This window comes from Brachyhypopomus gauderio, chromosome 5, assembly GCF_052324685.1.
Source record: "Brachyhypopomus gauderio isolate BG-103 chromosome 5, BGAUD_0.2, whole genome shotgun sequence".
Lineage (NCBI taxonomy): Eukaryota > Metazoa > Chordata > Actinopteri > Gymnotiformes > Hypopomidae > Brachyhypopomus > Brachyhypopomus gauderio.
The window spans coordinates 12,597,656-12,614,754 of NC_135215.1; the positions used below are offsets into that span (position 1 = coordinate 12,597,656).

At 39.8% G+C, this 17,099-nt stretch overlaps 1 protein-coding gene across 3 annotated transcripts in view; it reads right to left on the bottom strand.

Moving 5' to 3' along the window:
• pcgf3 (polycomb group ring finger 3) overlaps positions 1-17,099 on the bottom strand; it is a 43,480-nt gene that overhangs the window by 12,623 nt on the left and 13,758 nt on the right. For 2 of the 3 annotated variants that reach the window (XM_077005770.1, XM_077005771.1), the window contains one exon: positions 894-997. In XM_077005770.1, coding sequence (XP_076861885.1) covers positions 894-908 — 15 coding nt within the window. In that variant the 5' untranslated portion in view covers positions 909-997. Of the gene's footprint in view, positions 1-881; positions 998-17,099 lie in introns of all 3 variants that reach the window. The other variant, XM_077005772.1, reaches the window with a different exon arrangement.

A 17,099-nucleotide genomic window follows, 5' to 3' on the forward strand; every position in this document is an offset into this window, starting at 1 on the left:
AGATCTGTGGTAAAAAGTGTCCCTCCGGGTCACCCTGTTGCCCGTGTGATGGGCCAAACAGCTGGTCACAGCACCAAACTATTCCCAGCAGCAGGAGTGACCCTAAACCCTAACCCTAAACCCTAACCCATGGCATTTTTCCCAGCAGCAGGAGAAGACAGCTATGGCAAAGAAGAAGAGCCTTATTCAAACCACTATGGAAGATCTCACATCACCTTGCACCCTTCCATAAATACAGCCAGAGATGAACACAAGCTTGCCAAACGTCCCCAGAAACACCATGGGCCAAGGCGAGATGGGTAGAGCTCTCACACACACAATAACCCCACCCCCCCTTCAGCATCACGGACACACTGCGCATGTGACAATTCCAAACACACTCACAGCAGCAACTTTATTAGGTACATCTTGATGGTAACAGGTTGGAAACCCTGTTGCCTTAAGGACTGTCTTATTCATGGCATAATTTCACCAAGATGCTGGAAATATGTTTTATTTTTTTTTTAGTTTTTGGTCCACATCATCACACAGCATCACAGTAAACTTGTGTTTAAATGATGCTCAAGTGTTATTAAGGGGCCTGTGGTGTGTCAAGAAAATATCCCCCACCCCATTACATCTGAACCCTTGATACTAGGTGGGATGACTTCAACAAGTCAGCGAGGAAAACCCACCTCTGTGCACCTCATGCTTTCATGTTGTTTATGCCAAATACCTACTAGCAAAAAGATACAACAGAAATCGAGTGTCATCAGACCAGACAATCTTGGCCAATTTTGGTCAGCATGTGCAAACGGAGGCTGTTATTGGCTGACAGATGTGGAGATTATACGTCTCCCCTGCACAGTGCAGCACAGCGAGTTGTGTGGGTGGAAACGTACATTTTAACTTACCCCTAATGCTGCCATGTGTCTACTGCGGAGAGTGGGACAGCCAGGCTTCTTCTAGGAGATGCAAGCTGCTACTAACTCTGCATCCTGTGCTGCTGTTCACACACCTGCAGAGCAGAGACACGGGACAAGGTTGGACTCCGTCCAGGACAGTTCATCCAAGGACAGGAGACAAGACAGTACGGTAGCCAGGTGCGTCTGAACCCACAAAGTTCTGATAAATGCAGCGTCTGTGTGCAAAACCGCTCATGGAAGAGAAGGACACTATAAAGTCATAAGGTCAGACATTCTGTACTCAACATGCACTTTACCATTCAGCACTGTGGCTGACATTAGGACTGGATCTTCAAACGTCATAAATATTCAAAAATTCCAAGTACAATATCTAACATTCATCATATCCTAATCCCTCATCGTAGATAAACAGCATATTGATTCAGTCTCACTGAGAGGGTTATTTGTTTCTGTCAGAGGATCTTCCTATTTATATTCCTGATTAATTCGTGTTGAGTTGTGATTCCTTGTCTGTCCAGGTGAGGGCACTGTTAAGCCATTCTGGCTGGAGAAGACCAGTCATGAGTCTGCCTAGCTTGGCCATCACGCTTGTGATCTCAAGGACAGAGGTGTATAATCCAGGTTCAGACAGTAAAAGTCCTCACCAGGATTTTGCTCAAGCTTGCTAGATTTTCTAATTAGTGCAATCCAGGTAAAATTAGTGGAATCAACACAATCCAGGAAGCCTGAGCAAAATCCTGGTGAGGACTTTCACTTTCTGAACCTGGATTATACACCTCTGCTCAAGGACATACAGCCTCCCACAAAATAAAATTTTAAGCACCAAAACACCATTCCTCACGGTCCTATTTCTGCTGCTGGTTGTTTTAAAGACCGTTACTGCTGAAAAATGATTCGTAGCCGATTCCTCAAACTTTCAACAGAAACCTGTGAGCAATCTATACATCAGACTCAGCAAAAGGTGCAGTAGCTAAACACAGCCAGCGAAACACTGAGCAGGCATGGACAGGCACGTGCGGGGGGCTCACCTCCACCGACGAAGAGAGAAAACAGAATTACAGGCTTTTTGTGAGCACCACACCACACTCCTCCGTAAGAGTAGGCACAGGACTATATTACACCAAGCAGTCATGTTTCTGAACATACCCACTCACACACACACACACAACACGCATGCTGTGTAGCGCTCAACAACTCAGCTTACCCGTTCCAGGCAGAGAGCTTAAGCCAGCTTCCATCAGTGCTAGCGTCTGCCCACAGTCCTATGAAGTCACTTAGTTTATGGAGATGCAGGCCAACTAGAGACATATTACTAAGCTGATGTGGGCAGTCCAGAGAACAGTAGAAGGCCAGCAATAATTTTTTTTAACCCAGAAAAACCAGCCAAAGCCACCAGTAAGCCTCAGTGGGGTCAGAGATGCCCAATAACCAGTTACTTACTACCTGCCTTTCCCCCAACCAAGACGTTACCGAGAGTCTTTAGTTTGGTCATGTCGGTGTGAGAGGTTTGTACTGCCGTGCCGTGTACTACATGAAAACAAAAAGGATTAAAACTACATCCAAAGTAACCAGAGTAAACTGAAAATTAATTCACTTGTTGAATAGAGTTAAGAATGCCATTTCATGAAAAATGTATTTTGTCAAATCATTTAATACCTGTCTTAACGGACCATTTCCTAGGACTCCCCAGCTCAGGTGTGGTGGGTTAGAAAAATATTATTATATATTACATACAATTAGGGTTGCAACGGTATGAGATTTTCACGGTATGATAACCGTCTCAGAAAATACCGCGGTATCACGGTTATCACGGTATCACAGTTAGTTTGTATATTATTAAAATATACACCGACCCTTAAAGAAATTACAACAAGTTATTTTTGTTCAATTAACTATTTATTGTAGAAACCTGGAACTATTGTATACAAAATGTGTCCTTTAAAAAAATAAGCTGTACACATGTTTATATAAATACTGCAAAATTAGAGAAACCTAAATCATGGATTTCAGTACAATTATTTAAGTTTAAATTATTTAATATCTGATAAACTCAGCCTGGGTCAGTGTCTGATCAACAACTGTTGTAAACGTCCGTTGTACTGCCAAGTTAGAATATAACCAGATACTGCAGGAAGAGAGGATTTATTTCTGACATCATCACAATAGAGATGTCTATTTTAAGGTTTTCACACCGAGTCTGGTTTTAACATATCAAAAACAGGTACGTTAGAATTTGAACGCATGTAAATTAATAGCGTCTTTCACATCCAGTGAAAGCAAGGACCATAAAAAGCTAGGTTTATACTTTCACTAGTGACCGTAGCACGCGACTCCGCAGTTCTTTTGTCTTACGTTAACAAATACGAGCCTCTTCTAATTCCAGGACGAAACATGAGAGAACGTGAAGACGTTAAGATTGGGCGTTTTGGAAATAAACAACCATTAAATAATGTGATGAAAAAGCGAATTATTTCGAGTATATGTATAAATATTTAACTTAATTAAGTTTAAGGTGCTGGGAAATATTGAAACGGACCTTTAAAGTGACGTGACGTACAAGTGTTTTAATTCCACCTTTTAAACGTGTATGAATCCTGCAAACATGACTTTGTTCATTAGTTACAAAATTCGAGAGGTGCACGACCTCGCGAATCGACAGCGCGCGAGACCCTCGCGCACGGGCGGAGCCACCGCGATTACGTCATTTTCGCCACTGATTTTAGTTTAGCTTTTTTTTTGTTAAAAAATGTGTTAAGTCTGATGCACTTTCTGCCATTCTCACTGCTGTGTGCTGAGTAGCTGAACCGGAGCGGAGTTGCGCATGCGCGGGTCAGTTTCTCCGCTGGCTTGCTTTTTACCGGTAATAAGCAAACGCACACGGTATGATAACCGTGCATTTTAATACCGTGGTATACCGTGAAACCGGTTACCGCTGCAACCCTACATACAATTAATACCAATCTATGTTTGAGTGCAGGGTACTGGGCTGTGTGTTGACCGTGGAACTGGGCGGAGTATAACGGTCACTCACGCTCAACGCAAGTTGGCTCACCATGGCTCTGTGCGAATGAAAATAACTCACTTACCCAAACTTCATCACAGGGTTCCTGCCTGCCCTGGTGATCTGGTTACATGAAAACTGAGGCTAGAATCGAAAGAGCTTGGACTCTTATACAGGAGGAGTTCCTACTTCTGAGGGGGCCCAATGTGGCCAGCAATAGATATTTTCGGAGCCTCACTGGACAGCATCCAATAACTATACTGAAAAGAAGAGCTATACAGCTGGTTTCGTAGTAAGCTATTACACAAGGACATTCTTAGTGTGAAAGCGTCCGTGCCCCCTTTGTTTTAGTAAAGGAACAAGTGTTGGCGTAGTATCTCCAGGGATGCACATATGCACATGTGCACATAGCAGCTATGGAAGTGGAAGGTTTTTACACAGATTGCTCTAGAAACTTCAAACCACTTTCTCAGAGTTGCTTACTGGTAACCATATCAGCTAATGTTCCTGCGCAGTGTAAACGTAAATTTGAGACCTTTCTGCATTTGACAATTTCAAATTAAAATATAGCCGCAAGCGGCAATTGGCGGGTTCACACACGAATAGGCCTCTTGGCCTCAATAGGCAGAGGCCCAAAAGGTCCTTTAGACCCTAAATGTGAAAAGAAGCTGTTTGAGTGGGAAAAAAAGCACAAATAAATTAATGTGCAAAAAAAGGTTCAATTGGGGCACTAAAGGCCCAAAAGGATCAAAATAATGTGTATTGGGAAATTGAGTCAGATCACAGAACTAAATCACATGCTGAGATCAGCTTTGTGTGTGTTTGTGTGGTATTTCATGTGAGCAATAGTTTTCAGTCAGTTTCGGTGTTTGGCCACTAGATGGAGCCCAAGTACTACCATACTGATATCTCATTAATCTCAGTAATGCAATGACATTTTGGTGAATTAAAAGGTTCATTTCCGGTCAGGCAGTGCACTTTTTGTTATAAGATGTAATTGCAATGTTATAGAACTTATTGATCTGGATCATACAAGACCAATTAATTGTCTGTATTCTGCATAACAAGATTGCAGCATGAGTTTTTATGTTTTCTTAGGTTTTTGGGTACTGTAGCGCCCCCGACAGGCCAATTTGAACCAAACTTGGCATACCTCACAAGGACTTCAGGATATAAAAGCCATTCAAATTGGGAGTTGATTGCATACATGGTTTATGAGTTATAGCAATATAGGTCATAAATGGCATGGCCACAATGATATAATGGGTAAATGGACCAATCAGAAAAATAAAAATCCAAAATTCTTTTAATCACTTTTTACCTACAGAGTCTACTGATTATGCTTATAGCAATTTTTCCATAATTGGATCAAATTCCTATGACTAGTTTGTAAATAGCTATTTTCAAACAATTGATGAATGTGACAAAAGTATGCATTTTTTAATAGGACTTGTAATTGCAAAGTTGTCAGGTCTACTGCAAGGAATAAAAATAAACAAGTTGCATGTTCCTAAGTGAAAATTTGGAGGAGTTATGCATGATTTTCACAAATAGCGCCACCTAGTGGCCAAATGTTTCAAAACTGCACAGCAAGACACATAGTCCTGAGATATGCACACTGGTGAGGTTTCATGTTGTTTGGCCAATGGTAAGTCTGTCAAATGGCCAATTAATTCAAAAAAAAAATTATTGGCTCATGGCGGCCATGTTTTTTGAGTGATGATGTCATCATTGTGTGTCTTGATATCACTTGGGCCCCTGATGATGCCTGTAAAGTTTTGGCTTGATGTGACTAATGGTTTCTGAGAAACAGTTTTTCCCATGTTATAGCGCCCCCTATTGGACAATCGTGGCCAGCTTTGACCTGTGACCTCGGAGTCATGTGCCCTAACAACTGTTAAAATTTTATGAAGATCGGTCAAAGCGTTGCTGAGATATGGCTGTTTAAGTAAATTTGGCCACGCCTCGGAGCTATTGATTGACATGTGACAGCCAGACTATATGCAAATCTCAAAATGTTTTTAAGCAACTTTGATAATGAGATTCTCCTGAATATTTTGACACCAAGGTTGTGGTGATCCGATAAAAAACCAGGGACTAGTATAAAAAAGTAGGTTTTGCATATTATGCAAATTAGCAAAAAATCTAAGTAGGCGGAGCTTAATGGTTCTTGAGGCTTTTTTGTTTGCCTTGAGCCAAGGAATCCATCAGAAGTGGAATTTTGTTTCTAGGCCCTACGGTTTGGGAGATATGGACCAAAACGCAAAATGGTGCGCTATAGCGCCACCATCAGGCCAATGTGGGTCTCTGTGCTTTAGCACGGTCTCGCAAAGAGACTACACCATCCTGCCAAGTTTGGTCTCCCTGGGCCTTACGGTCTAGGCTGCAGTATGCGTTTTATCAGTAGAAAAATAATAATAAGAAAGAAAGAAAGAAAGAAAGAAAGAAAAAACCCGACAATAACAATAGGTTTCCCACACTGTGTGTGTGAACCCTAAATATAGCCGCAAGCGGCAATTGGCGGGTTCACACACGAATAGGCCACTTGGCTTCAATAGGCAATAGACCCAATAGGTCCTTTAGACCCAAAAGAAGCTGTTTGAGTGGAAAAAATGCACAAATAAATCAATGTGCAAAAAAATGTTCAATTGGGGCACTAAAGGCCCAAAAGGATCAAAATAATGTGTATTGGCAAAATGATTCAAATCACAGAACTAAATCACATGCTGAGATCAGCTTTGTGTGTGTGTTTGTGTGGTATTTCATTCGAGAAATAGTTTTCAGTCCGTTCCGATGTTTGGCCACTAGATGGAGCCCAAGTACTACCATACTGATATCTCATTAATCTCAGTAATGCAATATGACATTTTGGTGAATTAAAAGGTTCATTTCTGGTCAGGCAGTGCACTTTTTGTTATAAGATGCAATTGCAATGTTATAGAACTTATTGATCTGAATCATACAAGACCAATTACTTGTCTGTATTCTGCATAACAAGATTGCAGCATGTGTTTTTATGTTTTCTTAGGTTTTTGGGTACTGTAGCGCCCCCGACAGGCCAATTTGAACCAAACTTGGCATACCTCACAAGGACTTCAGTATATAAAAGCCTTTCAAATTGGGAGTTGATTGCATACATGGTTTATGAGTTATAGCAATATAGGTCATATATGGCATGGCCACAATGATATAATGGGAAAATGGACCAATCAGAAAAATAAAAATCAAACATTTTTTTAATCAGTTTTTACCTACAGAGTCTACTGATTATGCACATAGCAATTTTGCCATAATTGGATCAAATTCCTATGACAAGTTTGTAAATAGCTATTTTCAAACAATAGATGAATGTGACAAAAGTATGCATTTTTTAACAGGACTTGTAATGGCAAAGTTGTCAGGTCTACTGCAAGGAATAAAATGAAACAAGTTGCATGTTCCTAAGTGAAAATTTGGAGGAGTTATGCATGATTTTCACAAATAGCGCCACCTAGTGGCCAAATGTTTTAAAACTGCACAGCATGACACATAGTCCTGGGATATGCACAGTGGTGAGGTTTCATGTTGTTTGGCCAATGGTAAGTCTGTCAAATGGCCAATTAATTCAAATAAAAATTAATTGGCTCATGGCGGCCATGTTTTTTGAGTGATGATGTCATCATTGTGTGTCTTGATATCACTTGGGCCCCTGATGATGCCTGTAAAGTTTTGGCTTGATGTGACTAACGGTTTCTGAGATACAGTTTTTCCCATGTTGTAGCGCCCCCTATTGGACAATCGTGGCCAGCTTTGACCTATGACCTCGGAGTCATGTGCCCTAACAACTGTTAAAATTTTATGAAGATCGGTCAAAGCGTTGCTGAGATATGGCTGTTTAAGTAAATTTGGCCACGCCTTGGAGCTATTGATTGACATGTGACAACCAAACTGTATGCAAATCTCAAAATGTTTTTAAGCAACTTTGATAATGACATTCTCCTGAATATTTTGACACCAAGTTTGTGGTGATCCGATGAAAAACCAGGGACTAGTATAAAAAAGTAGGTTTTGCATATTATGCAAATTAGCAAAAAATCTAAGTAGGCGGAGCTTAATGGTTCTTGAGGCTTTTTTTTTTGTCTGAAGCCAAGGAATGCACCTGAAGTGGAATTTTGTGTCTAGGCCCTACGGTTTGGGAGATATGGACCAAAACGCAAAATGGTGCGCTATAGCGCCACCATCAGGCCAATGTGGGTCTCTGTGCTTTGGCACGGTCTCGCAAAGAGACTACACCATTCTGCCAAGTTTGGTGTCTCTGGGCCTTACGGTCTAGGCTGCAGTATGCGTTTTATGCGGAGAAAAATAATAATAAAAATATAGCCGCAAGCGGCAATTGGCGGGTTCACACACGAATAGGCTTCTTGGCCTCAATAGGCAGAGGCCCAAAAGGTCCTTTAGACCCTAAATGTGAAAAAAAGCTGTTTGAGTGGAAAAAATGCACAAATAAATCAATGTGCAAATAAAGGTTCAATTGGGGCACTAAAGGGCCAAAAGGATCAAAATAATGTGTATTGGCAAAATAATTCAGATCACAGAACTAAATCACATGCTGAGATCAGCTTTGTGTGTGTTTGTGTGGTATTTCATGTGAGCAATAGTTTTCAGTCAGAATATGGCCACTAGATGGAGGCCAAGTACTACCATACTGATATCTCATTAATCTCAGTAATGAAATAGGACATTTTGGTGACTTAAAGGTTAATTTCTGGTCAGGCAGTGTACTTTATTTAAAAAAAAAGAGATTCAGTTGAGGCAGTAAAGACACAAAAGGTTCAAAATAAATTGTATTGGCAAAATGATTTAGATCACAGAACTAAATCACATGCTGAGATCAGCTTTGTGTGTGTGTTTGTGTGGTATTTCATGTGAGAAATAGTTTTCAGTCCGTTTCGATGTTTGGCCACTAGATGGAGCCCAAGTACTACCATACTGATATCTCATTAATCTCAGTAATGCAATATGACATTTTGGTGAATTAAAAGGTTCATTTCTGGTCAGGCAGTGCACTTTTTGTTATAAGATGCAATTGCAATGTTATAGAACTTATTGATCTGGATCATACAAGACCAATTACTTGTCTGTATTCTGCATAACAAGATTGCAGCATGAGTTTTTATGTTTTCTTAGGTTTTTGGGTACTGTAGCGCCCCCGACAGGCCAATTTGAACCAAACTTGGCATACCTCACAAGGACTTCAGGATATAAAAGCCTTTCAAATTGGGAGTTGATTGCATACATGGTTTATGAGTTATAGCAATATAGGTCATATATGGCATGGCCACAATGATATAATGGGAAAATGGACCAATCAGATAAATAAAAATCCAACATTTTTTTAATCAGTTTTTACCTACAGAGTCTACTGATTATGCTCATAGCAATTTTTCCATAATTGGATCAAATTCCTATGACTAGTTTGTAAATAGCTATTTTCAAACAATAGATGAATGTGACAAAAGTATGCATTTTTTAATAGGACTTGTAATTGCAAAGTTGTCAGGTCTACTGCAAGGAATAAAAAGAAACAAGTTGCATGTTCCTAAGTGAAAATTTGGAGGAGTTATGCATGATTTTCACAAATAGCGCCACCTAGTGGCCAAATGTTTTAAAACTGCACAGCATGACACATAGTCCTGGGATATGCACAGTGGTGAGGTTTCATGTTGTTTGGCCAATGGTAAGTCTGTCAAATGGCCAATTAATTCAAATAAAAATTAATTGGCTCATGGCGGCCATGTTTTTTGAGTGATGATGTCATCATTGTGTGTCTTGATATCACTTGGGCCCCTGATGATGCCTGTAAAGTTTTGGCTTGATGTGACTAATGGTTTCTGAGATACAGTTTTTCCCATGTTATAGCGCCCCCTATTGGACAATCGTGGCCAGCTTTGACGTATGACCTCGTAGTCATGTGCCCTAACAACGGTTAAAATTTTATGAAGATCAGTCAAAGCGTTGCTGAGATATGGCTGTTTAAGTAAATTTGGCCACGCCTTGGAGCTATTGATTGACATGTGACAACCAGACTGTATGCAAATCTCAAAATGTTTTTAAGCAGCTTTGATAATGAGACTCTCCTGAATATTTTGACACCAAGGTTGTGGTGATCGGATGAAAAACCAGGGACTAGTACAAAAAAGTAGGTTTTGCATATTATGCAAATTAGCAAAAAATCTAAGTAGGCGGAGCTTAATGGTTCTTGAGGCTTTTTTGTTTGGCTTGAGCCAAGGAATCCATCAGAAGTGGAATTTTGTTTCTAGGCCCTACGGTTTGGGAGATATGGACCAAAACGCAAAATGGTGCGCTATAGCGCCACCATCAGGCCAATGTGGGTCTCTGTGCTTTAGCACGGTCTCGCAAAGAGACTACACCATTCTGCCAAGTTTGGTGTCTCTGGGCCTTACGGTCTAGGCTGCAGTATGCGTTTTATGCGGAGAAAAATAATAATAATAATAAGAAGAAAAAACCCGACAATTACAATAGGTTTCCCACACTACGTGTGTGAACCCTAATAAATATAGCCGCAAGCGGCAATTGGCGGGTTCACACACGAATAGGCCACTTGGCTTCAATAGGCAATAGACCCAATAGGTCCTTTAGACCCAAAAGAAGCTGTTTGAGTGGAAAAAATGCACAAATAAATCAATGTGCAAAAAAATGTTCAATTGGGGCACTAAAGGCCCAAAAGGATCAAAATAATGTGTATTGGCAAAATGATTCAAATCACAGAACTAAATCACATGCTGAGATCAGCTTTGTGTGTGTGTTTGTGTGGTATTTCATGTGAGAAATAGTTTTCAGTCCGTTCCGATGTTTGGCCACTAGATGGAGCCCAAGTACTACCATACTGATATCTCATTAATCTCAGTAATGCAATATGACATTTTGGTGAATTAAAAGGTTCATTTCTGGTCAGGCAGTGCACTTTTTGTTATAAGATGCAATTGCAATGTTATAGAACTTATTGATCTGGACAATACAAGACCAATTACTTGTCTGTATTCTGCATAACAAGATTGCAGCATGAGTTTTTATGTTTTCTTAGGTTTTTGGGTACTGTAGCGCCCCCGACAGGCCAATTTGAACCAAACTTGGCGTACCTCACAAGGACTTCAGGATATAAAAGGCTTTCAAATTGGGAATTGATTGCATACATGGTTTATGAGTTATAGCAATATAGGTCATATATGGCATGGCCACAATGATATAATGGGAAAATGGACCAATCAGAAAAATAAAAATCCAACATTTTTTTACTCAGTTTTTACCTACAGAGTCTACTGATTATGCTCATAGCAATTTTTCCATAATTGGATCAAATTCCTATGACTAGTTTGTAAATAGCTATTTTCAAACAATAGATGAATGTGACAAAAGTATGCATTTTTTAATAGGACTTGTAATTGCAAAGTTGTCAGGTCTACTGCAAGGAATAAAATGAAACAAGCTGCATGTTCGTAAGTGAAAATTTGGAGGAGTTATGCATGATTTTCACAAATAGCGCCACCTAGTGGCCATAAGTTTTAAAACTGCACAGCATGACAGATAGTCCTGAGATATGCACAGTGGTGAGGTTTCATGTTGTTTGGCCAATGGTAAGTCTGTCAAATGGCCAATTATTTCAAATAAAAATTAATTGGCTCATGGCGGCCATGTTTTTTGAGTGATGATGTCATCATTGTGTGTCTTGATATCACTTGGGCCCCTGATGATGCCTGTAAAGTTTTGGCTTGATGTGACTAATGGTTTCTGAGATACAGTTTTTCCCATGTTATAGCGCCCCCTATTGGACAATCGAGGCCAGCTTTGACCTATGACCTCGGAGTCATGTGCCCTAACAACTGTTAAAATTTTATGAAGATCCGTCAAAGCGTTGCTGAGATATGGCTGTTTAAGTAAATTTGGCCACGCCTCGGAGCTATTGATTGACATGTGACAACCAGACTGTATGCAAATCTCAAAATGTTTTTAAGCAACTTTGATAATGAGATTCTCCTGAATATTTTGACACCAAGGTTGTGGTGATCCGATGAAAAACCAGGGACTAGTATAAAAAAGTAGGTTTTGCATATTATGCAAATTAGCAAAAAATCTAAGTAGGCGGAGCTTAATGGTTCTTGAGGCTTTTTTGTTTGCCTGGAGCCAAGGAATGCACCTGAAGTGGAATTTTGTTTCTAAGACCTACGGGGTGGGAGATATGGACCAAAACGCAAAATGGTGCGCTATAGCGCCACCATCAGGCCAATGTGGGTCTCTGTACTTTAGCACGGTCTCGCAAAGAGACTACACCATTCTGCCAAGTTTGGTGTCTCTGGGCCTTACGGTCTAGGCTGCAGTATGCGTTTTATGCGGAGAAAAATAATAATAATAAATATAGCCGCAAGCGGCGATTGGCGGGTTCACACAAAAAAAGGCAAAAAAGCCCAAAGGGTCTTTTAGACCAACAAATTGGCCTCTTGGCCTCAATAGGCAAAAAGAAGCCCAATAGGTCCTTTAGACCCAAAAGTGAATAGAAGCTGTTTGAGTGGAAAAAATGCATAAGTAAATCAATGTGACAAAACATTCAATTCAACTGAGGCACTAAAGGCCCAAAAGGATCAAAATAATGTGTATTGGCAAAATGATTCAGATCACAGAACTAAATCACATGCTGAGATCAGCATTGTGTGCGTTTGTGTGGTGTTTCATGTGAGCAATTGTTTTCAGTCAGTTTCGGTGTTTGGCCACTAGATGGAGCCCAAGTACTATCATACTGATATCTCATTAACCTAAGTAATGCAATGACATTTTGGTGAATTAAAAGGTTCATTTCTGGTCAGGCAGTGCACTTTTTGTTATGAGATGTAATGGCAATGTTATAGACCTCATTGATCTGAATCATACAAGCCCCATTACTTGTCTGTATTCTGCATAACAAGATTGCTGCGTGAGTTTTTATGATTTCTCAGGTTTTTGGGTACTGTAGCGCCTCCGACAGGCCAATTTGAACCAAACTTGGCCTACCTCACAAGGACTTCAGTGTATAAAAGCCTTTCAAAGTGGGAGTTGATCACTTACATGGTTTATGAGTTATAGCAATAAAGGTCATTTATGGCATGGCCAGAAGGATATAATGGAAAAATTGACCAATCAGACAAATAAAAATGCAACATTTTTTCCTTATTTAGTTAACTACAGTGTCTACAGATTATGCCTATGCCATTTTTGCCATCATTGGATCAAATTCCTAGGACTAGTTCTTAAAGAGCTATTTTCAAACAATTGATGAATGTGACAAAAGTATGCATTTTTTAATAGGACTTGTAATTGCAAAGTTGTCAGGTCTACTGCAAGGTATAAAATGAAACAAGTTGCATGTTCCTAAGTGAAAATTTGGAGGAGTTATGTATGATTTTCACAAATAGCGCCACCTAGTGGCCAAATGTTTCAACACTGCACAGTATGACACATAGTCCTGGGATATGTACAGTGATGAGGTTTCATGTTGATTGGCCAATGGTAAGTCTGTCAAATGGCCAATTAATTCAAATAAAAATTAATTGGCTCATGGCGGCCATGTTTTTTGAGTGATGAGGTCATCATTGTGTGCCTTGATACCACTTGGGCCCCTGATGATGCCTGTAAAGTTTGGGCTTGATGTGACTAATGGTTTCTGAGAAACAAATTTCCCCATGTTATAGCGCCCCCTATTGGACAATCGTGGCCAGCTTTGACCTGTGACCTCTGAGTCATGTGCCCTAACAACTGATAAATTTTCATAAAGATAGGTCAAAGCATTGCTGAGATATAGCTGCTGAAGTCAATTTGGCCACGCCTCAGAGCTATTGATTGACATGTGACAACCAGACGGTATACCAATGTCACAGTTTTGTTGATGTTCCTTGATAATGAGATTCTTGTGAATATTTTGACACCAAGATTGTGGTGATCAGATGAAAAACCAGGGACTAGTATAAAAAAGTAGGTTTTGCATATTATGCAAATTAGCAAAAAATCTAAGTAGGCGGAGCTTAATGGTTCTTGAGGCTTTTTTGTTTGTCTGGAGCCAAGGAATGCACCTGAAGTGGAATTTTGTGTCTAGGACCTACGGGGTGGGAGATATGAATCCAAACGCAAAATGCTGCGCTATAGCGCCACCATGAGGCCAATTTGGGTGTCTGTACTTAAGCACGGTCCCGCAAACAGACTACACCAGTCTGCCAAGTTTGGTCTCCCTGCGCCTTACGGTTTAGGCTGCAGTATGCGTTTTATGCGGAGAAAAATAATAATAATAATAATAATAAGAAAGAAAAATCCGAGCAATAACAATAGGTTTCCCACACTATGTGTGTGAACCCTAAATATAGCCGCAAGCGGCAATTGGCGGGTTCACACACGAATAGGCCACTTGGCTTCAATAGGCAATAGACCCAATAGGTCCTTTAGACCCAAAAGAAGCTGTTTGAGTGGAAAAAATGCACAAATAAATCAATGTGCAAAAAAATGTTCAATTGGGGCACTAAAGGCCCAAAAGGATCAAAATAATGTGTATTGGCAAAATGATTCAAATCACAGAACTAAATCACATGCTGAGATCAGCTTTGTGTGTGTTTTTGTGTGGTGTTTCATGTGAGCAATAGTTTTCAGTTAGTTTCAATGTATGGCCACTAGATGGAGCCCAAGTACTACCATACTGATATCTCATTAATCTCAGTAATGCAATATGACATTTTGGTGAATTAAAAGGTTCATTTCTGGTCAGGCAGTGCACTTTTTGTTATAAGATGCAATTGCAATGTTATATAACTTATTGATCTGGATCATACAAGACCAATTACTTGTCTGTATTCTGCATAACAAGATTGCAGCATGAGTTTTTATGTTTTCTTAGTTTTTTGGGTACTGTAGCGCCCCCGACAGGCCAATTTGAACCAAACTTGGCATGCCTCACAAGGACTTCAGGATATAAAAGCCTTTCAAATTGGGAGTTGATTGCATACATGGTTTATGAGTTATAGCAATATAGGTCATATATGGCATGGCCACAATGATATAATGGGAAAATGGACCAATCAGAAAAATAAAAATCCAAAATTTTTTTAATCACTTTTTACCTACAGAGTCTACTGATTATGCTCATATCAATTTTGCCATAATTGGATCAAATTCCTATGACTAGTTCTTAAAGAGCTATTTTCAAACAATTGATGAATGTGACAAAAGTATGCATTTTTTAATAGGACTTGTAATTGCAAAGTTGTCAGGTCTACTGCAAGGAATAAAAAGAAACAAGTTGCATGTTCCTAAGTGAAAATTTGGAGGAGTTATGCATGATTTTCACAAATAGCGCCACCTAGTGGCCAAATGTTTCAAAACTGCACAGCATGACACATAGTCCTGAGATATGCACAGTGGTGAGGTTTCATGTTGTTTGGCCAATGGTAAGTCTGTCAAATGGCCAATTAATTCAAATAAAAATTAATTGGCTCATGGCGGCCATGTTTTTTGAGTGATGATGTCATCATTGTGTGTCTTGATATCACTTGGGCCCCTGATGATGCCTGTAAAGTTTTGGCTTGATGTGACTAATGGTTTCTGAGATACAGTTTTTCCCATGTTATAGCGCCCCCTATTGGACAATTGTGGCCAGCTTTGACCTATGACCTCGGAGTCATGTGCCCTAACAACTGTTAAAATTTTATGAAGATCGGTCAAAGCGTTGCTGAGATATGGCTGTTTAAGTAAATTTGGCCACGCCTTGGAGCTATTGATTGACATGTGACAACCAGACTGTATGCAAATCTCAAAATGTTTTTAAGCAACTTTGATAAGGAGATTCTTCTGAATCTTTTGACACCAAGGTTGTGGTGATCGAATGAAAAACCAGGGACTAGTACAAAAAAGTAGGTTTTGCATATTATGCAAATTAGCAAAAAATCTAAGTAGGCGGAGCTTAATGGTTCTTGAGGCTTTTTTGTTTGTCTTGAGCCAAGGAATCCATCAGAAGTGGAATTTTGTTTCTAGGCCCTACGGTTTGGGAGATATGGACCAAAACGCAAAATGGTGCGCTATAGCGCCACCATCAGGCCAATGTGGGTCCCTGTCTCTATTTCTCTCATTGCACACCTGCTGCACCTTGCTGGCAAGTTTGGTCTTTCTGGGCCTTACGGTCTAGGCTGCAGTATGCGTTTTACAGGGGGAAAAATAATAATAATAATAATAATAAATATAGCCGCAAGCGGCAATTGGCGGGTTCACACACGAATAGGCTTCTTGGCCTCAATAGGCAGAGGCCCAAAAGGTCCTTTAGACCCTAAATGTGAAAAAAAGCTGTTTGAGTGGAAAAAATGCACAAATAAATCAATGTGCAAATAAAGGTTCAATTGGGGCACTAAAGGGCCAAAAGGATCAAAATAATGTGTATTGGCAAAATAATTCAGATCACAGAACTAAATCACATGCTGAGATCAGCTTTGTGTGTGTTTGTGTGGTATTTCATGTGAGCAATAGTTTTCAGTCAGAATATGGCCACTAGATGGAGGCCAAGTACTACCATACTGATATCTCATTAATCTCAGTAATGAAATAGGACATTTTGGTGACTTAAAGGTTAATTTCTGGTCAGGCAGTGTACTTTATTTAAAAAAAAGAGATTCAGTTGAGGCAGTAAAGACACAAAAGGTTCAAAATAAATTGTATTGGCAAAATGATTTAGATCACAGAACTAAATCACATGCTGAGATCAGCTTTGTGTGTGTGTTTGTGTGGTATTTCATGTGAGAAATAGTTTTCAGTCCGTTTCGATGTTTGGCCACTAGATGGAGCCCAAGTACTACCATACTGATATCTCATTAATCTCAGTAATGCAATATGACATTTTGGTGAATTAAAAGGTTCATTTCTGGTCAGGCAGTGCACTTTTTGTTATAAGATGCAATTGCAATGTTATAGAACTTATTGATCTGGATCATACAAGACCAATTACTTGTCTGTATTTTGCATAACAAGATTGCAGCATGAGTTTTTATGTTTTCTTAGGTTTTTGGGTACTGTAGCGCCCCCGACAGGCCAATTTGAACCAAACTTGGCATACCTCACAAAGACTTCAGTATATAAAAGCCTTTCAAATTGGGAGTTGATTGCATACATGGTTTATGAGTTATTGCAATATAGGT